Source organism: Cololabis saira, chromosome 16, assembly GCF_033807715.1.
Source record: "Cololabis saira isolate AMF1-May2022 chromosome 16, fColSai1.1, whole genome shotgun sequence".
Lineage (NCBI taxonomy): Eukaryota > Metazoa > Chordata > Actinopteri > Beloniformes > Belonidae > Cololabis > Cololabis saira.
Genome location: NC_084602.1, coordinates 3,673,007 through 3,699,607, shown reverse-complemented (window position 1 = coordinate 3,699,607; position 26,601 = coordinate 3,673,007). Strand labels below are relative to the sequence as shown.

Here is a 26,601-nt window from a genome sequence, read left to right as displayed (position 1 = left end):
CAGCACTGTACAAATCAACAAACTACTGCAAATTGTTAAAAGACAATGCATCAGTCTTTTTAACTTTAGGTAGTTATCCATAGAGCCTTCAGATTTGTGGTTGTATCTCTAGATGAAGCACTTGAACTGAATGGGTTAAGGTGAACAAAGAAACCTGTGACTTGCTTTGTGCCTTTAAAGCTAATATAAAAAAAACAACATTTAAAACTCTTACAACAATGCACCCACTGAATATTACTTTTTCCTTCAGTCACTTTCATGGGGATCCCCACGGGGCTGAGAAGGTGTGTGTGTGTGTGTGTGTGTGTGTGTGTGTGTGTGTGTCCTTGAATAATGTTTGATGGTTGATGTTTGATAAAATCCTTGAATAATGTTTGATGTTTCTTATCTGTTCTGTAATTTGTACCATGGGACAGTAGATGCAAATATGTGTACAGACAAGGTAGATGTAACAGGTGTGTGTTTTATTTTGAATGAGCTGGATGCAACAGGTGTGTGTTTGTGCCTGAATGAGTTGGATGTAACAGGTGTGTGTTTGTACCTGAAGGAAGAGGATGTAACGGGTGTGTGTTTTATTCTGAATGAGCTGGATGTAACAGGTGTGTGTTTGTGCCTGATTGAAGAGGATGTAACAGGTGTGTGTTTGAGCCTGAGTTGGATGTAACAGGTGTGTGTATTATTCCGAATGAGTTGGATGTAACAGGTGTGTGTTTGTGCCTGATTGAAGAGGATGTAACAGGTGTGTGTTTGAGCGTGAATGATTGGATGTAACAGTTGTGTGTTTGAGCTTGTATGAGCTGGATGTAACAGGTGTGTGTTTGAGCTTGAGTTGGATGTAACAGGTGTGTGTTTGAACCTGAGTTGGATGTAACAAGTTTGTGTTTGAACTTGAGTGAAGAGGATGTAACAGGTGTGCGTGTATTATTCCGAATGAGCTGGATGTAACAGGTGTGTGTTTGAGCCTAAATGAAGAGGATGTAACATGTGTGTGTTTGAGCCTGAATGAAGAGGATGTAACAGTTGTGTGTTTGAGCTTGTATGAGTTGGATGTAACAGGTGTGTGTTTTATTCTGAATGAGTTGGATGTAACAGGTGTGTGTTTTATTCTGAATGAGTTGGATGTAACAGGTGTGTGTTTGAGCGTGATTGAAAAGGATGTGACAGGTGTGTGTTTAAGCCTGTTAAGGTAGTTGTAACAGTTGTGTTTTATTCTGAATGAGCTGCATGTAACAGGTGTGTGTTTGTGCCTGATTGAAGAGGATGTAACAGGTGTGTGTTTGTGCCTGATTGAAGAGGATGTGACAGGTGTGTGTTTGAGCGTGAATGATTGGATGTAACGTGTGTATTTGAGCTTGTATGAGTTTGATGTAACAGGTGTGTGTTTGAACCTGAGTTGGACGTAACAGGTGTGTGTTTGAACCTGAGGTGGATGTAACAGGTGTGTGTTTGAACCTGAGTTGGATGTAACAGGTGTGTGTTTGAACCTGAGTTGGACGTAACAGGTGTGTGTTTGAACCTGAGGTGGATGTAACAGGTGTGTGTTTGAACCTGAGTTGGATGTAACAGGTGTGTGTTTGAACCTGAGTTGGATGTAACAGGTGTGTGTTTGAACCTGAGGTGGATGTAACAGGTGTGTGTTTGAACCTGAGGTGGATGTAACAGGTGTGTTTGAACCTGAGTGAAGAGGATGTAACAGGTGTGTGTTTGAGCCTGAGGTGGATGTAACAGGTGTGTGTTTGAACCTGAGTTGGATGTAACAGGTGTGTGTTTGAACCTGAGTTGGATGTAACAGGTGTGTGTTTGAACCTGAGTTGGACGTAACAGGTGTGTGTTTGAACCTGAGGTGGATGTAACAGGTGTGTGTTTGAACCTGAGTTGGATGTAACAGGTGTGTGTTTGAACCTGAGGTGGATGTAACAGGTGTGTGTTTGAACCTGAGGTGGATGTAACAGGTGTGTGTTTGAACCTGAGGTGGATGTAACAGGTGTGTTTGAACCTGAGTGAAGAGGATGTAACAGGTGTGTGTTTGAACCTGAGGTGGATGTAACAGGTGTGTTTGAACCTGAGTGAAGAGGATGTAACAGGTGTGTGTTTGAGCCTGAGGTGGATGTAACAGGTGTGTGTTTGAATCTGAGTGAAGAGGATGTAACAGGTGTGTGTTTGAGCCTGAGGTGGATGTAACAGGTGTGTGTTTGAACCTGAGTTGGATGTAACAGGTGTGTGTTTGAACCTGAGTTGGATGTAACAGGTGTGTGTTTGAGCCTGAGTTGGATGTAACAGGTGTGTGTTTGAGTGTGTGGAGTGGAGCTCTCCACCCTCCCTCCCCCAACCTTCTGTGTCTTCATGAGCTTGTGACTAATGAAAGGAGACAGAGAACACTTCACTGATCTGGGTTTATTGGTTCTTGTGTTCTTGGTTGGGTGACGCACACACAACATGAGAAACAGAGTAATACAGCACATGCCAGGTGATGACAGATGTCTCTGCTGCTTTCAAGTGAAAACCTTACATCTTCAAAAGCGGCAATGTTATAATGTTACTGGCTTTTCAAATATAATAGCCAGATTATGGCAAAACATTTTTTTTTCAATGACTTTGCGATTCATTCATGCTTTAACTCGTATCAACCACGTTTGGGAGCTGTGTCTTTTCACTTGTCAACAGCAGTGTGTTAAGCACTAATCAGGTCAAACCAGTGCATTTTCATGGCCAATAATCTGAGTTTTCTAAAGTGGAAAAGCTGTATTCCAGAGTGAAAAAAAAACTTATAGCAAAGCAGGAATTAACTTAAGTTATAAATACTGAATGAAGTCTGTAAACATCATACTACACTTTATTACGTATATGTTCAGCTTTACATGTGGGAAATGCAACTATGATAGATGACCAGGCAAACGTTTAATAATTTAAAAGACATGCTCTGTATTTGCTGGCAAATGAGCGCAGATAGTAAATGAAAATAACAACCATCAGATGGTTTATTTTTTAAGAATCAACAGGCTCTTTATGATACATTATAAAACATGGCTCACAAATATATTTCTATTATTACACCCTGCGATAAAAACCATCCATCCACGTGCGGAGTTCCATCGGTGTACGTTCAGGTTTAGGATCCATTCATCCACAAACGTAGCACATCTGGTGCCACGTTTTTTCAACCGCGTCTCATCGGTGTCGGTGAGCAGACTCATCTTTAGTCAGTTCGTCAATCCTTCATGTAAAACTCACAGTAAGAAAAGATCATCTTTGGCACACGTGCTTTCTTTATCCCGTCTACTTCAATGTAAACAAACGACCAAAGCTCTCCAGCCCTAGAAGTCAATCCCTGCACCTTCCTGCCATGTAAATGCACTGACAATGTTAAATGACACACCACAAATCTGGATTGTGTGCTAATATATAAAAAAGGAGCTCTTGAATTGCTTCTAGAACGATGGTTGGGGCAGTCTTGCAGCCATTCGGCAAAAAAGCTGCTCTGATTTGAAAAATATTTGCTGCTAACAATTTCCCCCAAAAAACAAAGAATTTGGTGAATTTGGTTCGGAGCAGCACACAGTCGTACTGTATGTCACGCATGCTGCAGCGGTTGGTAGAATGAAGTCTTTGAAAACAGCCTGGATTTTGGTCATTGAAAAAAAAATGTTTCAGAGAAAAATACAGAAGCAAGTTCCGGTGAAGACCAAAGAATCTGATGGAGGCGTTAAAATCAACGCTTTTAGAGCAGGTATTCCAGGTTCTAGGTTTGGGTCTCCTAACAGAGAGGTTCTGGGCTTTGGTTGACAAAGCTGGAGGACTCTATATGGTTTACAATTCTAGTGATCAATGAATGTATGAACAGATGAAATAGATGTTGGATTTTTGGGTAGCTAACGTTAAACGGTCAAATCATAAAGTTCGGTGTCCTCATCACTTTAATTTCTACAACAAATCCTGCCTTGAAGTCGGACCAAGCGTCAAGACTTTTGTAAGCCTTCAAGCTTTGCTTCGTGTATTTCCCCGGTGTAGAAATTAAGTACATATAAATATCAGGAAACTGGATTCGTGGACAAATATTAATGTCCATGGACCACTGGTTCTTGGTAACTGTACCAAATATTAATGTCCATGGACCACTGGTTCTTGGTAACTGTACCAAATATTAATGTCCATGGACCACTGGTTCTTGGGGTAACTGTACCAAATATTAATGTCCATGGACCACTGGTTCTTGGGGTAACTGTACCAAATATTAATGTCCATGGACCACTGGTTCTTGGGGTAACTGTACCAAATATTAATGTCCATGGACCACTGGTTCTTGGTAACTGTACGGGTCACTGTCAAGTCCAACTGTCTTTAATTTAAGCCGATAATCGTCTGTTATCCCGTCTTCTCCACTAGTTGCAGCTGTTTTTGCTGATGTTTTGCTACTCAGTGTGAGTAAGGGGACTGGTCCAGTGGGGAAGTGACGTCAATGCAGACCCTCTATTGGTATTTCTAAACTCAAAGTTCAGGCAGGATTCTCTCGATCTTGAAAATCAAACAGCATGCCTCGCAATCTAGGGGACAAGGTGTGAAGTTTGTTAGACGAAAAGTTCTAGAAAAATTCAAGAGTCCAACTGATGCTTAATGTGGTTGACGAGGAAGAGCATGCAAAGATTTACTTCATTTGAGGGAGTTTTAACATTAAGTTTTAATGTTTTAGGATGAACTTAGAGGAATATGGTGGAAGTTCTAGAGCTGGTTTAAGAAAAAAAAAAGGAAACAATTACAATTTCTATAAGAAGCAGTAAAATTTTCGACTTTCTTGGCTGTTTGGAGATGTTAACAGCAGGTCCAAGCTTTGGTGTAACAGTCTAGGAAACGACGCATCTGTGCGGCCCCCTAGAGTGCTGGGGGGCGGTTACGGCCGGTGCGGGGGTTACCACGCTACCGGACGGGGACTGGGTTGTGACCGTGCCCAGAGGGTTTGATAAAGCTTCAGATGAACTTGCTTCTACGGTGTCAGTGGAGTTGTCAACATCCTGAAGAAACATGAGCAGGGTTAGAGGATCAGTGATCAGGCAGTTACTGTGGACGTCCGTACGGTGGCCCACATGGGCCAAACGCATTGCAACGGCCTAATGCGTCTCCGTTAAGGAAAACGGCTTCAAGTACAGAAACGATTCAAATTCACAAACTCAAAACGAGGTACAAAAAGAGGAACGTGGTGCAAATGAAAAAACGTGCTGCAAAAAACAAAGACAAATGCAGCATCATCAAACGTGCTGCAAATAGAGAAACGATGCAAAGCACAAAACGATATAAAACCAGAAACCATCTTCAAAAGAAAATCTGACTATATTTATATACAATGTTTATATCACTGTACAATGCTGCATATTGCGAGACGTTTCTTTATTATATTTTAACGTTACAGTCAGCTGTTCGGTCTCTCTCTGCATCCCGTGTGTCTGTCCATTGAGCTGTTACGCTGAGAGCGCCCCCTGTAGGTTTGGAGCACTTCCTGTTGTAGTGACCGGTTATGAAGTGTTTTTCTTTTGAAGATGGTTTCTTGTTTTATATCGTTTTGTGCTTTGCATCGTTTCTCTATTTGCAGTGTTTGATGATGCTGCATTTGTCTTTGTTTTTTGCAGTACGTTCCTCTTTTTGTACCTCCGTTTTGAGTTTGTGAATTTGAATCGTTTCTGTACTTGAAGCCGTTTTCCTTAACTGAGACGCATTAGGCCGTTGCAGTGCGTTTGGCCCTTGTCGGCCACCGTACATCTACCTTTCAGTGTTATGACAAGATATTAACATCATTCCCACATCCTTGGGGGGGTTTCATTAGGAGGAAATGATGTTACGTCTCTGTTACGTTATTAGCCAGCTGCACCGGGAAACAAATGGCTCTTAAGGGTTTTACTTTTTATAAAACCCTTAAAAAGGTTATTTGTTTCAGCTGAAGATGTACAGTATGTCTTTAAAAAAACACAAAAACAAATCCTGGCCATCTGGACCTTTCATGAGCAAAATTAAATTACATTACAAGAAACACCTGCATGAATGGTATGGTAAGTATGTATATATATATATATATACATATATGGTAAGTATATATAGATATAGAGCAGATACAGTATAGTGTAAATAAGTATATTTATATAAATATTTATATGGGCATGTGGTACAAATATATAGAAATATTCAACTATGTGTATGTATGTATGCATGTATAAGTATGTGTGTGAGTATAATTACAGTATACTAATAATAATAATAATAATAATAATCATAACACTGTCATTTAGCAGTGTGAGTACAGTGTGTGAATATTTATAAATACAGGTTAAATGATCAGTGAATGGGGGTGGGACCTTCCTACTCCTTTTTTGGCACATGTAAATCAAGATAGCAAGTTTTAAAGGATGAAATTCTTTGTTTTGTTGTTTTATTTTCTTAAACTTGTTGTGTGTTGTTTCTTTTTTTTTTTACATGTACAAAAATAAAATAAATCAAATCAAATCAAATATGAGTCATTCTTCAGAAAACTATTGAAATAACTACTAATGAACATTTCCAGTGATGTGTGTGTGATTTGTCTCAGCGGTGAGTTATTACCTGGTGGTCCTCTGCCGTGTGTGCAGCCTCTGCAGCTCCGTCTGAGACGACCACCTAACACCAACAGACACACGGATGCTGGTGACTGCTCTCAACTTCACTGCTTACAATTATCACCATTTTATTTCACTGTATTTGTTATTTAGGTGTACTAAATTAAATACTTTTAACTTAAGTGATGGATAAGCCCTGAATGCAGGCATTGTGACGTAGAATTGTCAAATTGGTTTAATTCACCGCACGAATTCTTACAGATTACTTTTGTAATCCTGTATTTGACCCAGTCTTTGTACGTTTTTACCGTATAGAAACGTAATTCTTGCCATTGTAAGAATGAGATGTCCCTGCTGGATCTACTGCCCTTACTCTTTAACAACTTGTGCTTTTTAATTTTTTACCTATTTTCTTATCATTTGTTTTGTTATTTACTGTTTAATTGTCTCTTGCCGCTTTTAACCCTTGTACGGGTCAAAATGACCTAATTCTCCTGTTCCTTCTTTCCTCCTGCTCTCTCCTTCCTTCTCCCTTCCTCTTTTCTCCCTTCCTTTCTTCTTTATTCCTTTCCTTCCTTCTTTCTTTTCTCCCTTCCTTCCTTCCTTCCTTCCTTCCTTCCTTCCTTCCTTCCTTCCTTCCTTCCTTCCTTCCTTCCTTCCTTCCTTCCTTCTTTCCTTGTTTTCTCCTTTCCTTCCTTCATTCTTTTTTCCCTTCCTTCTTTCCTTCCTTCATTTTTTCCCTTCCTTCCTTCTTTCCTCCCTTCCTTCCTTCTTTTCTCCCCTCGTACATTATTTCCTTCCTTCCTTCCTTCCTTCTTTCCTCCCTTCCTTCTTCCCTTCCTCCTTCCTTGACCTGAAGACAGCACAAGGGTTAATGTTGATGTAAAGCACATTGAATGACTTTGTGTTGAATTGTGCTGTACAGATAAACGTGCCTTGCCTAAAATACTTTCTTTTGTTCTTTCTTTGTGTTAATATTTAAGGTATTGTAATTCATTCAACTGTGACTCCTCAGTGTTAAAGCTGGTGGATACTGCCCTCTAGTGCACAAAGACACTGCTGCGCTGCAGCGGGGAAGTGGAAGAAAGAAATGACATTTAAAAGTAAAGAAATAATAATTAGTGGAGTAATTGAGGTCACAAGGTGATGTGATAAGAAGTTAGTAGGTGGAGGAATAAACACCAGCAGGGAAAAGAAGAGTGATCCAAAGTCAAAGTCAATAGCAATCCTGTATAAGTCCAGAAATATATTTGTCAGGGTTTTGACACTTCCTCCCAGTTTTAGTTTCAGTTCTGTCTTGCCCCGCCTGTGTCCCATCTGCCCTGATTGTGTCCGCACCTGTGTCTCGTCTTGTCTCGTTATCCCCTCAGTATATCTTGTCTTGTCATTCCTTGGTTCCCTGTCGGTCCGTACTGTTCTCTCCTCCATGTCTCCTCGTGTTTTTGTTCCTGTGCCTGTGCCTGGTTTTTGTATTTTATCCTGCTCTGCAGCGCTTTGCTTTTGCCCTTTTGGATTAAACCCCCTTTGTTTTTGAGAACTCCTGCCTCCAGCCTCCCTCTGTCTCCTGCACTTGGGTCCTTAAAAAACCTAACCCTGACAGAACGGACCGACCATATGGACCCAGCGGGAGACTACCTCACCTTTATGGACTTTTTGCGCGAGTATTGGGACCCCTTTTGGGGAACACGCCTGGCTCTGGGTGGGCCCAGGAGCCTGCAGGCCCAGGGGAAGCGACGGCGTCAGCGCCAGCCCCAGCCCCAGCCCCAGCCTGTTCCGGTGGGGGCCCTGGACGCACCTCTTCCTGTTCCCGAGGTGGTCCTGGACGCATCCCAGCCTGTTTCCCCCTTCTGGGGAACACGCCTGGCTCGAGGCGGGCCCGGGGGTTCTCAGCCCCAGGGGAAGCGACGGCGTCAGCGCCAGCCCCAGCCTGTTCCTGCTCCAGCGGTGGTCCTCGACGCATCGCCCCCCCTCAGCCGGCTCCGAGGACCCGTGTCCCCCGTCTCCCGTGTCTCCGTACTGTTCTCTCCTCCATGTCTCCTCGTGTTTTTGTTCCTGTGCCTGGTTTTTGTATTTTATCCTGCTCTGCAGCGCTTTGCTTTTGCCCTTTTGGATTAAACCCCTTTGTTTTTGAGAACTCCTGCCTCCAGCCTCCCTCTGTCTCCTGCACTTGGGTCCTTAAAAAACCTAACCCTGACAATATTAAATCATGTAGCACTACATTTAATTTACTGTTCACTAATACTACCTTATATATGGTATTGTGTGGGAGTGTGGGGCTCCACGTATAAGACAACAGTCATTGCTATAGTCCACTTACAAAAACCAGCCATACGTTTTATTAACAGGGTGGAAACTATGAACATACAAATCCATTGTTTATAAAATCCCATGTTATAAAATGTTATGATTTGGTTTATTATAAAATAATGTAAATAATGTATAAAGTTAGATTAAAGTTACTCCCTGTCTGTGTACAACGGTTTTTCTCAATACATGAGTCAACATATAATTTGTGTGATGTTTGTAAATATGTTATTATATATATATATATTTCTGGTTTGTATGTAGGACAGGCATTAATATCAGCACTATGCTTCTGCCTTTTCACTCACTATTTTTCGATAATGTTTGTATTTAATGTTTGTACTGTGATGTGACTGAATAAAGAATTTCAATCAATCAACGTCCACGTCAGAGATGAGTCTCATAACTGTCTCGCCTGGTTTATTTGTAGCTGTGATATTGATATTATGATGTGAAGCTCTGCTATCTGATCCGTGTCTCATCTGTATGAGCCCCGCGGGAAAAGGAGTGGGCCGAGGGGAACAGAACAGAGATGAGAGGAAGGAAGGATGTTCAGCAGCAGCTCTGGGTCTTCTTTACCTCTGGTGGAGCTTCCAGGAAAAGCTTCCCAGAGCCACCACATCAAACTTCCTCTGACATCCTCCACTCTCAGCTCCTGCTGCCTGTTTTTCCTGCTTTTCCACCAGTACCTACTCAGCCCGCCTCCACTCGGTTTGGTTCTTTTCCACCAGGGGTCTAACGTGCAGAGTAGATACTTTTCTGTATCTATTCTGTCGAGGTTCTAAGCTGCTGAGTCGGCTGTATCTGACATCATCACACTACAGACCACTGAGTGCATCTACATGGGAAGTTTAATTCCTCTTTCATTCAGAATTAAAATTAAATGTAAACTGATAATCAGCTGTTATCCCGTCTTCTCCACTAGTTGCAGCCATTTTTTGGATCAGGAGTGAACGGCTCCCTCCACCTCTTACCTGAGCGCTTCCACCGGAGCCGGGTCGTCTCTGTGCAGACGAGGTTGTTGGTTCCATTGTCTGCAGCATTGCTCCTGATCTCTGCAGCACGTCCTCCTCACCAGCAGCTCGGACCTGCTCACTCTTCTGGGAAAAAGAACAAAGCACACTTTTGGTTTGGGTTTGCAGGTCGTCCTGGTCATATCCACCCATCCCACCTAGAATGGGCCAGCGACTTCTACTTGAAGACGGACTGCAAATCTTATTACTTTTTCTTATTCATAAATAGGTCTTAAAAAAGAAATAGAATAGAAAGCCTTTGCAGACACTGCAGAATTTGGTTGCTTTCCTCCTTCTCTGAGTTGTCAGGCTGAGGGGAGACCACTTTATATATGTTAAAGCAAGAGAAAACCTGTTTCTCATAATAGGTCCCCTTTAAACACAGACAACACTTAATTGAACACTTCTTAAACTTCTGAAGCACTTTTACCTTGGACCAAACTCACCTGAGCGTCCTCAGTGGACTGTGGAGTTGGAGGCAGCTGGATGAACAGAGCAGGGACTTTCTGCAGAAGGGAAGACACTCAGAGTTCAGATAAAACTTCCGTTTAAACACACTGGTGGAGTGGATGATGGACTGACCTTCTCCAGTTCTAGCAGCAGGTTCTGCAGCTGGTCCACCACACTAAAGACGCTCAGAGTCTCTTCAGCCTTCTCTGGGAGACACAGGTCGGGCTTACAGATCTGGATCTCGGCTACCGTTGTCCTCATGGACTGGATTCGCTGCTCGATCATCTGCAGCACGTGAAGAGAGCAGTGATAAAGCCAGAAAACGCTCAACACTTTTGGTGGGTTTTGCCAAGGACCTCACAATACGGTACACATCACGATACAAGAGTCACAATACGAGATTGGGATTTCCAAATTTTGCGATATATAGCACGGTTCGCTGAAAACTTAAAATCACCTTCATTAGATTAAAGTGATAATTCATGGGACAAACTGAGTCAAAACAATGTAATTCAAATGATCCATGCCGTTTTATTGTAACTTTACAAGCTAAAGTTACAAGGTACTACATACGTTTTTGATATTATTTACATAATCTGAAATTAACATTATTATTCAAGCCCATGTAGACAATAAAGTCACACTAGGTTTACAATTTGTCTGAAACATGATTTTTTTTTTAAACAAACAAAAAAACAACATATTCCAATTCTGAATATCGATATCGAGATAGCCAACAAAGTATTGCGGTTTATTGTCATATCAATATTTTTGTCCAGCCCTAGTCAACAGTAATGATAACTAGAAAATTTCAGGAAATTTGGATATGGGCATGCCCTACTGCCAGAACTGGAGTTGAGGGGGGATGAGGGGGGATGAGGGGGGATGAGGGGGGATGAGGGGGGATGAGGGGGGATGGCATCCCCCCCCCCTGAAATAAAAACGGTACAAATCATCCCCCCTTTCCATCCCTTATGTCATTTCATCAATGAATGTGGTTTTACTGCTATTTCAACATTTAGAGTCATCACCAGAAAAATAACACCAGAAAAATAACTTATTTGACCATTTTTTCACATGTTTCAAGTAAATTTTCACTTGAAATAAGTAGAAAAATCTGCCAGTGCAAAAGAATCTTGTTCCACTGGCAGATTTTTCTACTTATTTCAAGTGAAAATCTACTTGAAACAGGTAAAAATTGTTGTTTTTCCAGTGACGAGTCTTGTTTTTTTTTACTAAAATGAGACATTTAAACTAGAAATGCCTCATTGAACAGGTCTCACCTTGAGGCCGTCCTCCCTGGGGCTGGGGAACGTCTCTGGAGAAGAGAGTAAAGTCTTGATGTCGGCCACATCACTCTCCATCTGCCTCACTTCCCTCTCAATAGCATCCACCTCCTAAATAAAAGCACAGCATGATGTTCATCGTAACCAACTCAGAATTTGAAGCGTGCAACAAAAAGAAATAAGGCCATATATGAGACCGCTACAAAGGAGGGCCGGAGGTGGGACTCACAGCAGCAGCGTGCTCCAGCTGAGCCAGCGGAGACGTAAAAGCCTCTTTAACAGTCGACACTTGAAGATCTGCATCGTCCAGCTGCTGCTGCAGCGCTGTGACGTCACACACCTGGGACATTTCCCTCAGGACGGAGCTGAAGTTCAGCAGAGACGTCTGGATCTGGGCCGCATCGTCCAGCACGATCTGCACAACAGGATTTCCATTTCTTTTTAAAACCCGTTTTAAAGCACGTTGTGCCCTCCCTCCTCCACTATAGTTGCAGTTCAGGTAGAGCATCGTTTGGACACAGACATACACCTGCTCACTCACTCTGCAGTGTTGGGGGACAGATAATCACAGTAGTCTAGCTTTGATTCAGTCTCAGGGACCTGGAATGGTTGCTGTTTGTATCTCTGATTGTTCTCGTGTCTGTTTGTTTTTTTCTCTTACAGATCTCCAAGGCTTGTGTGCGCTTCCATGTTTTTCGCGTTTTAGACTAGCAGTGGATGTGACCCCTCACCCCCACCCCGATCCGTCTCCCCATCACATTTAATTAAAAAAATAAAAATGAAATAAATATATATATATATATATATATATATATATATATATATATATATATATATATATATATATATACATATATATATATATATATATATATATATATATATATATATATATATATATATATATATATATATATATATATATATATATACATACATACATATGTATATGCATTACCAACATGGTATTAACCATTAATACAATGGAGTATTAGGGCCAAACTAAGAAAAAAAAAGGAAATTACGAAAATAAAGTCATAATAATATGAGAATAAAGTTGTAAAATTACGAGAATAAAGTCATAATGTTGCGAGAATAAAGTCGTAATATTACGAGAATAAAGTCGTAATATTAAATATATTATAAATATATAAATATAACTTCACAAAATGCTCAATATTCAACATTTTACCACACTCTTGTTAGAGTTCTCATAAATTAACACTTTATTCTTGTAATATTACGACTTTATTCTCATAAATGATGACTTTATTCTCGTAATGTTACGACTTTATTCTTGTAATGTTACGACTTTATCCTGGTAATGTTACGACATTATTCTCGTAATATTACGACTTTATTCTATTACGACTTTATTCTCGCAACATTATGACTTTATTCTCGTAATTTTATGACTTTATTCTCATATTATTATGACTTTATTCTCGTAATTTCCAATTCTTTTTTTTTGTCTTAGTTTGGCCATAATACTCCTAAAAATATATATGCAGACAAAAAATAAAAATAAAAATAAATAAAAATGAAACCCATCCATTGGCTGTCCTGTGGAAGGAGTGGGGGAAGGCGGACTGACCTGCAGGGCGTGGACGTGGCTGCTCAGACATTTGGCGGTGGTGTAGGTGCAGGGAGCAGCGAGCCACGACTGGGCCTCGGCTATCCAGCTCCTGGAACTGTTGATCATCTCCTGGTGCTCCTGCAGCCACGTGTGGACCTGGACAGAGTAACACAATCACCTTTACACGGCTGATCACCGTAACCAGCACTAACACACAGTACTGGAGTTGAGGGGGGATGAGGGGGATGAGGGGGGATGGCATCCCCCCCTGAAATAAAAACGGTCCAAATCATCCCCCCTGAAATAAAAACGGTCCAAATCATCCCCCCAGTAAAACTGCCATCCCCCCTTTCCATCCCTTATGTCATTTCATCAATGAATGTGGTTTTACTGCTATTTCAACATTTAGAGTCATCACCAGAAAAATAACACCATAAAAATAACTTATTTGACAATTTTCACCTGTTTCAAGTAAATTTTCACTTGAAATAAGTAGAAAAATCTGCCAGTGGGACAAGATTTATCTTCTTATTACAAGCAAAATAATATTGTGCCACTGGCAGATTTTTCTACTTATTTCAAGTGAAAATCTACTTGAAACAGGTGAAAATTGTTGTTTTTTCCAGTGATGAGTCTTGTTTTAAGTGTAATGAGATTTTTTTTACAAAAAAAAACAAAAATGAGACATTTTAACTAGAAATAAGACAAATATTCTTGTTAAGATTGTGAGTTTTTGCAGTGATCCATGTTACTTATCCTGTGAAGGACAGAGTCATATTGATAAGTTCAGAAAAGTGTTTTTTATTGTTGTGTTTTGATGTATTTGATGTAAGCCCAGTGGATATTTAAAGCTTACAGAAGGCTGCATTTAACTGCTGCTATGTCATTCCTGCAGTATTTCTGCAGCTGTTTTGGTCACTGCTATTATTTGTAATATATTAGATTATTTGTAATCAGCACAAATTCACTTGAATTGCTGGATGAACTGCAAAATGAATTGCAAAATGAACTGAATAAAATAAGTATCTTTCTTAAACAGAAACCTGTCCTGCTTAACTTAAAATAGTATAAATTAATATAAAACAATAGAAAGAAAGCAGAACATCCATTCTGTAATAGTGCACATTTTTAGTGCAATAACAAAAGTGCAAACAGAAAGGCTGTAGAAAACTCAGCATTGAACTCAACAGCTCAATGCCATTTTTACAGAAGAGTATTAGGGCCAAGCAGGATAAAAATAAATATAATATTTAAGAGGAGGAAGATTTTTTTTTCATTGTGCACTTTGAGAAAAAAGTCGAAATGTCGAGAAAAAAGTTGAAATGTCGAGATCATTGTGGAAGTACAATTTAAAGAATTAAGTCGAAATTTCGTGAATAAAGTCGACATTTCGACTTTTTACTCAACATTTCAACTTTTTTCTCGACATTTTGACTTTTTTCTCGACATTTCAACTTTATTCACAAAATTTTGACTTTTTTTCTCAACATTTCAACTTTTTTTCTCAACATTTCAACTTTTTTCTCAACATTTCGACTTTTTTCTCGACATTTTGACTTTTTTCTCAACATTTTAACTTTATTCACAAAATTTGGACTTTTTTCTCAAGATTTAAATTTTTTTTCTCAACATTTTGACTTTTTTCTCGAAGTGCACAATAAAACAAAATCTTCCCCTCTCAATATATTTCCTCTGCATGGCCCTAATATTTTTCCGTACATTTTCCATTGCCATTTTATGACTATTTTATGACTCTAACAGTAATATGGGACAAAGTGCATCCCTTTTCAGCTCAATACGGGATGATTCCGTTTTTCCAGAGCCGGTTGTGCAGCCCTAGCAGAACAGAACACAGCAGAACCTGAACAGAACCTGAACAGAACCCTCACCTTGCTGAGCAGCGTGGTCCTCTGCTCCGCCTGCTTGGCCAGCTGGGAGTGAAGCTGCTGGACCTCCAGCAGCTTCTCCGTGAGGACCAGGGCCTCCCCGGGACTCTCCAGGTCCTGCATGGAAACTTCCAGAGCCGCCAGACGGGAGTGCCACAGATCCAGATCATCCCACACACGCTGAAACAAACACGGAGGAACACTTGAGCTACCACTTCTCATTTATGAAGAGCATTTAGCTTACAGAGGGTTTTTACTGGGCAACCACTGCACACACTGCACTGACCTTCTGGGTGAGCTTGGCCTCAGCAGCCGTGGGGCTTCTCTGCTCCAGCCTCTCCTGCACTGATCTCAGGCCGGCTCCAACACCGCTCAGCTGGGCCCCGAGCCGGTGGACCGGGCCGCTCCTCTCCAGCGCATCGGACACCTGACGACACAAGTGTTCAGTTACAGCAGATCAGGCGCTAATAGCCCCTTTCACACGGACTCCAACTCCTGACTGATTTGATGATTTTATTTCGAACATGCATGATAAAAAAAAGAGCACAAAAAAGTAAAAAAACAGAATACATATATATATATATATATACACATATATATATATATATATATATATATATATATATATGTACAGCACTTGGTCAGACCTCACGGATCCACCAACATGTTCCAAACAGAGTAGGATTGAAGTAAACACTTATCCAGTCCTACCCCTTAATCTACATACATTCTTACATATAACAAGACTAGTTTCAATAACCTTACTTATAAAACACACATACCTTCTTTAATAACTGTTCAATACTGTGATATAATACTCAATTATATGTACCGTATTTTCTGGACTATAAGCTGCACCTGAATACAAGCCGCATCCGCTCTATTTAAAAAAAAAGATATTTCAGCCGCAGATATTTATGTTGTTAGATTAGATATTTACTACATGTACAGAAGGATTTTGAACTGTAAATGATGTACATGTTTGTACCTAAATAGATCCTTTCCTAACAGTGTCTTTTAACACGGCAGCAACTTTGCTGATTAAAACGGGACAGAACCAAGAGAAAATAACAGCTATTTATTTATCTATTTATCTGTTTGAAATCTGCTTCTACCTACTTCTATCTGCTAAAGAAGAAGTAGCGTATTCTTCTTTACATTTATTTTGTCTTAGTTTTGATTCTAATTCCGGTTACAGCACCCTGAGCGGTGGAAGAAAAATCCACAGAATAGCTGCACCTTTGTATAAGCTGCATGGTTGAAAACTTATGAAGAAAGTAGCGGCTTATAGTCCAGAAAATACGGTACAGTATATATAAATAGTCGAAATCAAAGCAAATCAAGGCAAACAAAAGAAAACAAAACAAACACCCAGCATTTAGTTGTGCTACTATGTATGTATGTAATAATAGAAGTAATTATAATGCATAGTATTATCATTACTTTATTATAATACTACAATATAATAGAGAACAATAGACAACAATGGTATAACAATATACTTGAATAACTATATAAGAGTAGATATGCTATACCGGTTCATATATTTACCTCCAATTATATACATAAAAATTACTATAAATCTATATATCGACATATCTACATATAACTATAAATCTATATATTAATAGAGATATAGATATATAAATACTGTACATATAATATAACTCAATATATCCATATACATACCTACATTTAACATATCTATGTCCATAATATACATCTATATATCTACATATATTAATAAATGTACATCTACATGTTTATTCGCATCAGTATTTTGAATAGAATGTTTCTTTGTATCTTTTTTTAAATTGTGATATGTTTCTACTTTGTTTTATCTCCATGTTCAGGCTGTTCCACAGTTTCATCCGCAGGTCGACGAACAGAAACTCTTCAGTGTTTGTGCGTCTGTTGAGAACTTTATAATTAAACTGACCCCTGAGGCTGTAGCCTTGTTTTTTCTTTACAAGTGAAGTGTTGCGTACCTTTACTTCTACCAGCTGGAGTGCCTGCGTGACCTCCTGGAGGAGGCTGTTGATCTCCTCGGGGACCAGAGTGTGCAGGTCGGAGTACCTGACCTTCAGGTCGTCCCTGAGCTGCTGCAGCAAGGCCTTGTGGGTAGACATCTGGCTGCAGAGCTCCTGCAGGCCCGCACACTCAGATCTGTGGAGCTAAACGCACACACAAGCAGCTCATTCAAAACGGCAGATAAATAGTTATTTTATACACTGCAAAAACTCAAAATCTTAACAAGAATATTTGTCATTTTTAGTCAAAAATTCTCATTACCAGGCAATTTTCACCTGTTTCAAGTAGAATTTCACTTGAAATAAGTAGAAAAATCTGCCAATGGAACAAGATGTATCTTCTCATTACAAGCAAAAAAATCTTGTTCCATTGGCAGATTTTTCCCCTGGATTTTTGGCTCATAAATTGAACTGTTCCACCTTCCTCGATCTGTGCTTTTCTTGGGTTCAACCTCACGCCCATCACATTAAAGAACCTTCCCAATCCATTATTAATGTATAAAATGTTGACTTTGCAGAAGAATCAAACTTATAAAAAATTAAGAGCTGAGAGAAGCAACTGTGACTGTGTTTCCAGCATCAATAACCCTTTTAAAACCAGAATATTGGCAATAACCCGAATTTGCACGGCCATGTAAACACCAATAACCCCTTTGAATAACCCCAATTTGCTCATATTCTGGTTTTTAAAAACCCCAATATGAGCCCTGGGTTACTCCTTTTAAAACCTGAATATTCAGTCATGTAAACACCAAACGGAATATCCCCATCAAACGGAACAGGAATTTGTTTTCTGCACATGCTCTGTTCACAAGGAATCCTGGTCTTTTGAGTCCAGGAAGTTCTTATAAACACGGAGAAACCAAGACCAGGAGGAGACTAATCACTTCATAAATGTAATGAAGGATATGAACATTTCTGCATTTGTAGACGCTAGAAAGTACCGGGATAGAAGATTTACAAGAAGGTGAGAGAAAAGTTGCACGAAGCAGCATTTGTTTCGAATTTGGATACAGGAAGAAGAAATGGAAATGACAGGAATTGCGTCATGATGTTCTCCGTGCGTCGCTGGTTTGATCCAGATAACCCAAATGATTAATTACCATGGAAACGGAATATTCTGAATGTTTCAGTAACCAGAATATTAGCAATAACCCAAATTTTGACTGCATGTAAACGTAGTCAGTGTTAAAGAACCTTCCCAATCCATTATTAATGTATAAAATGTTGACTTTGACTTATAAAAGCTGAGAGAAGCAGCTGTGTTGATTGTGAGGTGATTCTCACCGTTGTCTCCGGAGTGACGGTGTCTTCTTGCTGCATGTCTGCCAGAAGTCCGTCTGCAGTGTCCAGCCAAGCCTGCAGACACTGCAGCTCCTCTCGAACCCTCTCCCTCTCCTCCAGCTCCAGCCGGGCCGCCAGCAAACCCTCCCCGCTCTTCTGCTGCACACTGGAACAACACACAAACAGGTTCAAACATGTATAAGGGTCTGTCGCTGTACCTGTCACACCTTTGTACATTTTGACCGTATAGAAACATAATTCTCGTCAGTTGTGTGAAATAAGACCTGGAAACAGGCATTGTGGCATAGAATTGTCAAACTGGTTTAATTCACCGTACAAATTGTTACAGATTAATTTTGTAATACTGTATTTGACCCGGTCTTTGTACGTTTTGACCGTATAGAAACGTAATTCTTGCCATTGTGAGAATGTAGCAGAAACGGTGCTGTTTTCATGCGTTTTGGTGGTGATTTGCAAAAACTCTTCACGTTTGCTTGTAAACAGAGAGAAACGGACATTTAGTCTTCAGAACGTCACATTATGCGACAGAAACGACTGGTATCGTGTTCGACCTGTGTTTACAATGTGTTTGACCACCGTCAATATTTTCTTGTATTTTACTTGTTTTATATTCTAACGTCACACTTAAAAGTAACTTAAAAGTACTCGTGTCATTTGTTCATGTTTTTTTTTTCCAGGATTCTGATTGGCTAGCATGACTTTATCTTCTCGTTACACTGCCCCCTGCAGGTTTGGCTGCTCATAGCACCTTAACAGCGTATTTATGCAGGTTCCTGGAAATGATGGTATTTTTCACATAAACGGGGAAATATCCGTTTTTGTAAATGGGTCAATGACGAATAAGGATTTTCAACAGGTCAATTTTAAAATAATAAAAAAAGAATATCTATTGCAGTAGTTCAAACATTAAGAATGTTGTGTACACATAAATTCATATAAAAATTTAAATTAAGTGATTTCAGAGTTTTTTGTCAAGATGAATTGGCACTAGCCTTAAAAAAGGTCATGTGGTGCAACCATGATTCATATTAAAATAAATTAACTTCCTTAACATCTTTTTTTTACAAGTTTTCAGGTTTTCAAGTTTTAAGTTTTTTAATGGTCGCACCACATTATATTTCATAAATTGGACGTCATCAGTCAAACTTTGTTTGTATATTATGGCTGTGCCAGTCACAATTTCCTTGCTTTCAGAGTAACTTTCCGTGCCGTGCGGCGCCTCGGAAATTCCGGCTTTTGCGAAAGCTCGCAAAAGAGTCCCAGCAGACACGTTAGCCCACGGATCAACAATCTATCTGCAAACTGTGGCATAACTTGCCCGGCGCTGCTTTCCACTCTTGGTGAAGCTGTGTTCTCCCTCAGTCATCCATCTCTCCCACACCGCTCGCGGCCTTAAGGCTGATTTATGGTTCCGCGTTACACCAACGCAGAGCCTACATAGGCTACGCCGGAGGGTACGGCGTAACTCTGCGTCTATTTAACACGGAACCATAAGGCTTCACTTTGAACGGCCGGTTCACACCGACGTCCAGCGGTTGGAGTTCATTTGTCAGACCTCCCGGAATAACAGCAAGCACCGCATTCATATTTTTCACTTCTTATTTTACACTGTCTGTGAGATGGTCGCGCATAGTCACAGATCAGCAGCGATGGTGATGTGTGGAAAAAACCACCGGGTCGCCGCACATAGACCTCCCTCAGCCTATCCCTCTATCATCATCTCTTCATCCATCCAGCCCTTTGTAGAACATATTGGCATTTGTAGACGGTAGAAAGTACTCGGATAGTGAGATTTACAAGAAGGTGAGTGAAAAGTTGCACGAAGCAGCATTTGTTTTGAATTTAGATACAGGAAGAAGAAGCGGAAATGACGGTAATTACGTCATGACGTTCTCCGTGCGTCGCTGGTTTGATCCAGATAACCCGAATGATTAATTACCATGTATACAGAGATAATCCTGTTTGCTCACGCATGTAAACGGAATATTCCGAATGTTTCAGTAACTGGAATATTAGCAATTACCCGAATTTTGACTGCATGTAAACGTAGTCATTGACCCAATTACCTATGTGTAAATGTGGCCTTAGAATGGAAGTAAGAGAATGGTAAATAATGTGAAACAGCGTCTCACCTGCGGTACCGGCCCTGCATCCCCTGCAGCTGCTGACAGATGGGGGTGAGCGGAGCCTGTTCCAAGTGGGCGGGGACCGCCAGTAGCCGGGCCGTGCGCAGTTCCAGTCCAGACAGGGCTCGGTGTTCACACTCCAGTCTGTGCTGGTACTGTTCCCAGGACTGCAGGAGGTCGTGAAGGTCGTCGGAGGACGCCTCCCCCCAGGAGTCGTCAGGGAGCTCTTCCTCCACCTGCTGCAGCGTAACACAAGCTTCCTCCACCTGCAGGAGGAGACACCGGCATGTTGGGAAATCAGGGCTCCTCTGTGCTTTAGTCCTAATTAAAAAGTATCTAAACACCTCAGTATACTACGGAAGGGTATTGCATTCTCTTGAGAAAAAAAAATCTGCTCTGTTTTTCTGAATTAACGAGTTAATTATCTCAGAATTCTGAAAAAAGTTTTAATGAAGAAAAATAAATCTGCTCTGTTTTTCTGAATTAACGAGTTAATTATCTCAGAATTCTGAGAAAAGTTTTAATGAAAAAAAAAAATCTGCTCGGTTTTTCTGAAAACAGAGCAGATTTCTTTTTTCTCAAGTGAATGCAATACACTTCCATAGTATACTTATCAACAATGAAAATAAAAACAATTCAGTGCAGCTTGTCTTTGAGAACGTGGTGTATTTACACTGTTAGTGACGTTAACCCATTCAGCTGTTCTGTTTTTACAGCGTGCTGCCAGCTCCCGTGTGCAGCGCCGGAGTCTGGAGACGGTTCTGCAGAGCCGGGTCCCGGCGGCCTCCCTGCAGCCGCGGCAGCTCTGCTCCGGGCACCACTCCCTCAGCTCCTCCAGCTGCTGCAGCAGGGACTCCAGGGACTCAGACAACGACTACGTAAGAGAGGATCAGTCAGTTTTAAGATTAAAGTAAAGTTGATTAACTTTGGAGATATTTGACATCAGTTTTGTGAAGGAACGTGTTCCTACTTACCCTGAGCTTCCCCTCCTGGTCCGTGCAGTCAGCTAGACACGTGACTGGGTGAGTGATCAACTGTGAGAGGTCGCTCTCTGCACACGTGACACTGTGCATGATTTCCTCCTGGGATTTAGTGTAGCTGATGTGTTTTTCTGCACAACTGGACAAAAAAATACCAATCAATCATTTAGTAATTATTGTCAGGATGTACCTTATGTTCCTAACAGAGCTCTCCGTTCTCAGAGTGCAGGTTTACTCGGGTACTCTGTACTGGGGTCTTCAGGGGTTTGCCATCTTATTAATATCTAACTACTCTGATAATTATGAAGTACAAAATTGTTGTATGCATGAGAAATCAGATATTCCTCTTAGAGCCTGTACCTGCTGAAAGACTCCAGCTGGATCTGGGCCCTGGCCTGGATTGTGGCCATTCTGACCAGGAGCTGGCTCAGAACATTTTCCTGCAGCTGCTCCAGCTTTTGAGGGCACAAGTTAGCATGGGAAGCAACCCGGCCTTGGAGCTGCTCCACATGGACCTGGAACTGGTCCTGCAGTGAGGCCGAGGCCCGCTGGGTCCTCTCCAGGACCTCCCAGCACGGCCCCGTGGAGCTGTGTGGGGGCAGCAGGGAGGCCTCGGCGTCCTGCAGGAGCTGGACTGTCCTTTTAACAGCAGAGCTGTAACTCTGCAAACATCCGCTGGCCTGGAAGATCCTGTCCTGGAAGGGAAAGAAAAATATTTCTTACATTTGCCTTTGTGTCTTTTTCAGTCTAGCTTTTCATCTTTTAAGCTGAAGCAGAAAACTATTTTAAATAAGATAGTTGGAGAAGGAGCGGATGTGAGCCCTCACCCCTCACCCCCCCTCCCCTTCACAAAAAAAATAAAAAATACTTGCGCATTTTGCAACTCATAATTAATTGCGTTCATTTTCATAATGCGTAATTTAGCAGTGTAATTAACTAATCTAATTAACGCGCTAAACTGATATATATCCACACATATGTATGGGTATGTATATATATATATGGGTCAATGACGAATAAGGATTTTCAACAGGTTAATTTTAAAATAATAAAAAAAAGAATATCTATTGCAGTAGTTCAAACATTAAGAATGTTGTGTACACATAAATTCATATAAAAATTTTAAATTAAGTGATTTCAGAGTTTTTTGTCAAGATGAATTGGCACTAGCCTTAAAAAAGTCATGTGGTGCAACCATGATTCATATTAAAATACATTTCCTTAACATCTTGACATCTTTTTTTAACAAGTTTTCAGTATTAAACAAAAATGGTTGTTTTTTTAATGGTCGCGCCACATGATATTTCATAAAATGGACATCAGTCAAACTTTGTTTGTATATTACGATGGAAATATGAATACAAATGTGTTGCAATCTTACACACTACAAGACATTTCGGAAATAATGCCAGATAGGGCAGAAGATTGATTTAAAAACATTTAGAGTGATTTCAAAAAAAGTTTTCAAAACAAGAGTCCTGGTCGGACGGTCTCCCCACATGACATTTTGACGCTTAAAAAAACAACAAAATCCCAAATAACTAGTATTTTTTGTAAAATTCAAGTGAGTCCATATGTGGGACAGGAAGGTCATATATCTGGTATTTTAAATTATTAAAAAATTATTAAAATTATTATCATTAAATAATTATTAAATTATTATATTATTATTATTCAAAAAAATATATTTAGCTTTTAAACCTTTTTTGAATTGAAAAAAAAATCTGTTTTTCAGAAAATATAGGCGTCACGTCATTGACCCATATATGTATAAAAAGCTTCATACAATGATGAGAAAACTGGCTTATAGGCTTCTGGCCTGTTATACAGTAGCTGGTACCTCTGAGTATTAGAGAAAAAGAGAAAAAAAAAAACTTACCATTTGCGAGTCACATTCACTGAGGACGGCACTTTTTAAGTCCAGCAGGTCTTGAGATCCAGGATTTTCTGTTCTTTTCATCTGCTCAAGAATCTCCAGCACTCTCATTCTTGACTCCACGGTTTTTTTCAGAAACACGACTTTCCGGTAATCTCTGTCAATCGCTTCTGGATTAGGCTCCAGCAGAGACGGTTCCAGAAGCTGTCTGTGGGCACTGGAGAGGAAGGCCCGCGTGGCTCTTCCCTCTCGTTCGGGGTCGAGTCCTTCCAGCACCTTCCGCTCGATGAGTCTGAGATCGTTGTCCAGGACCATCTCCCAGGTGCCCAGCCGCTCCTCGGTTTGCTTCAGCCTCTGCTGCTCCGCGGCCACCTGAGACGGATACAGGTCGGCGGAGATCCCCCGGAGTCTGGAGACGGCTTCTCTACACAGGTCTTTAATCACGGGGAACTGCACGAAGAGGCCGTGGCAAATGGCAAACCTCTCCTCCGGGTTTCTGCTTTCGTCTTTGGTCTGCTGAACTTGCTCGCGGATGAGCTCTTCAACGTCCTCCACACACTGCCTCGTGTTCAGGTAGTGCCCGTGTTCTTTGGCTTTCATTTGCAGGGCATGAATCTTATTTTGAAGTTCAGAGATAACTGAGTTCAGTTCAATTGTCTTTTCGCTGGGAATCCATGGTATGAGAAGGTCGGCCCGGGCCTTGTGTTCCAGGACCATGTGAGTAAAAGGCTCCAAAGCTTGCAGGGACTCTCTTGTGATGGGGAACCGGTGTTTGCTGAGATCTATCAACATCTGCCTCAGGTTTTGTTCAGTCGTACTCAGCTCTTTCTTTTTCACATCCATAGTCTGAATGAGTTCTTCAAGCTCCTCTTTATTGGCTTTCTCATTGTTGGTAATGGCTGTGATGTCCTCCTGGAAACCTCTTATCTTGTCGAAAAGGAAGCACTTTTCCGCCAGGCTGAGTTCCGGGGAGATGTCTTTACTCGTCGTGAAAAGGGCCTCGGAGACGGCCGCTTGCTTCTCGGCCTCGGCCAGGATTTCCTGGATCTGGTGAAGTCTGCGTTCGAGGTCGACGTGGCCCCGGAGCTCGTCCTCCGCGCTATGTGACGCCCCCGACTGCAGATAAGCCCCGATCCAGGCGTCTAGATCGGCCATCTGTTCGGATAGTTTCTCTCTGGTTTGGAGTCCGGACTCTGTCTCTTTCACAGCTTTGGACAGCCTGTCGGCCGTGGACTTTGAGAGATCCTCGAGGTGTTCTAGGGACGTGTTGATGACCGGCACTTCTGCACCCTGGTCCAGCTGTGGAAGGAGCTCCGTCACCTCCTCCACCAGCGACTCCAGCTGAGCCTGTTTGGCCGTGACCTCCGACTGCAGCTTCTTCAGATCCCGGAGTTGCCGGTGAACATCCTCAGGAAGAAGAGGCACCCTCTTCCTCCTGCCTTCGATGTCACTCTCCGTTCGTTTGGCCCACGCGAGGCCATCGCTCATCACAGCAACAATCTTCTCCATGACCAGGTTGCTGCTTTTCTTCGTTAGGGACGACAACAGTTCCTCCGTGTGCCAAAGTGTGTCTTTCATCTCTTGGAGCCCATTTTTTATCTCCGTTATTTCCGTGTCCCAACGTGAGCTCGGCGGCAGCTCGTCTGAAAGTTGTTGTAGATGCCGGTACCGCTGCTGGACCGCTTTAATCTCAGCGTTGGCCTGCATCAGATGCTGCGCCTCCTTGCAGTTCCACAGATTAGTGGAGGAGATGGAGGCTTTGAGCTCTCTCCTGATCGTCTCCAAGTGTTCCTGGAGACCTGACAGATCTGACAGAAGATGCTGGGCTTGGTGAGAATAGGCATGTGTGTGATGGAGGGAGCTCTCGACGGTCCTGTCCAGAGCTCTCCACGTCTCCTGGAGGTGGTTGTGCGCTGTGTGTGCAGTTTCTTGGTTAGAATGATTGAGGTGGAGACGCAGCTTGGTGTAGGTCGTAAGCAGCTCCCCCAGGACTGTTCTGTTTTCCTCCATGCTTCTCTTTAAGGAGGACAGTTGCTCGGCCTCCTCGTGGCTGCTTTCCTGTGGGGACCTAAAAGAAAAAGATAAAAACATGAATGTGAGTCATTACACCATGTGTGGCTGTATGTTTGACTTCAAAGAGGACGTAGTAGACTTATGCATATTTGGGAACCACATCTAGGCCTCCTCTAGGCCATCTATATGCCCACCATTATATGGGCATGTGTGTAAAAATATATAGAGATACTCAACTATGTGTATGTATGTACGATATGATAGTTTTTATTTGTCATTTTCAGGACATATGTAACACACAGTGCACTGGGAAACGAAATTTCGTTGCCTCTGGCTCAGAAGAGCAAATAATGAAACAGTTTAAAAACGTCCAAACTCAACTTAACTAAAACTAAAATTTTAACTTAACTTAAAAAGGTGCTTGAGTGCTTAAAAATATGAAAATAAATAGAATATGCAGCTTTTCATTTAAAAAAAGCAGTTTGGTCATTATAATCGATTATAATAATATAATATATAATAAGTATGTATTGGTAAGTGTGTGAGTATAATTATAGTATAGTTAGTTATTATGAATACTTAATAAATGATTAGTGAATGGGGGTAGGATTAAATAAGTTTACACTTCTTCCTACTCCTTTTTGCACATGTAAATTAAGATATTAAGTGTTAAAGGATGACATTCTTTGTTTTTTTTTCTTATCTTCTCTTTTAATTGTTGTCTTTTTACATGTACAAAATAAATTAAATCAATCAATCAAAAAAAAACATAGGGTCATAGTTTAGTGTTAAGTATCCAGACGGAGCATTTGTTATACACATAAAGGTCAAAACTAGCCAAAAGACTAATATCTGAATCAACTATTTGATATCGTACTTTAAAACGCCGTCAAATCCATGCTTGAGTTTTAGAAAACTAAAAGAAAACGAATGTTTACGTATGTAAACAGGTTTTATGTACATTGACAGTGTACATTGATCAATGTTTCCTTGCAGAAAGTAAATCTTAGCCGAATTTTTTTAGCTAATTTTCATCGGCAGTCCCTTCGCCAGATGTTAATAGACTGTTTTAATGTGTTAATTAAATTAAAAATGCACAATAGACATAAAAACAAATACAGCATGCATGACATATCACAACAAAGACAGATACAGTGCAAAAATAGAATAGAATAAAACAA

The 26,601-nt window shown here is 40.9% G+C and overlaps 1 protein-coding gene across 1 annotated transcript in view; it reads right to left on the bottom strand.

Annotated features, from left to right (window-relative positions):
* Nucleotides 1-26,601, bottom strand: part of syne2b (spectrin repeat containing, nuclear envelope 2b) — a 258,903-nt gene that overhangs the window by 114,774 nt on the left and 117,528 nt on the right. The window contains exons 61-77 of the mRNA XM_061744277.1: nt 23,411-25,475; nt 21,892-22,226; nt 21,526-21,670; nt 21,225-21,425; nt 20,558-20,817; nt 18,426-18,570; nt 17,079-17,249; nt 15,377-15,517; nt 15,094-15,270; nt 13,223-13,360; nt 11,858-12,043; nt 11,626-11,739; nt 10,475-10,627; nt 10,339-10,398; nt 9,854-9,979; nt 6,583-6,636; nt 4,845-5,006 (exon numbers count right to left, since the gene is read on the bottom strand). Of these exons, the coding sequence (XP_061600261.1) occupies nt 4,845-5,006; nt 6,583-6,636; nt 9,854-9,979; nt 10,339-10,398; nt 10,475-10,627; nt 11,626-11,739; nt 11,858-12,043; nt 13,223-13,360; nt 15,094-15,270; nt 15,377-15,517; nt 17,079-17,249; nt 18,426-18,570; nt 20,558-20,817; nt 21,225-21,425; nt 21,526-21,670; nt 21,892-22,226; nt 23,411-25,475 (4,633 nt within the window). The remainder of the gene's footprint in view (nt 1-4,844; nt 5,007-6,582; nt 6,637-9,853; nt 9,980-10,338; nt 10,399-10,474; nt 10,628-11,625; nt 11,740-11,857; nt 12,044-13,222; nt 13,361-15,093; nt 15,271-15,376; nt 15,518-17,078; nt 17,250-18,425; nt 18,571-20,557; nt 20,818-21,224; nt 21,426-21,525; nt 21,671-21,891; nt 22,227-23,410; nt 25,476-26,601) is intronic.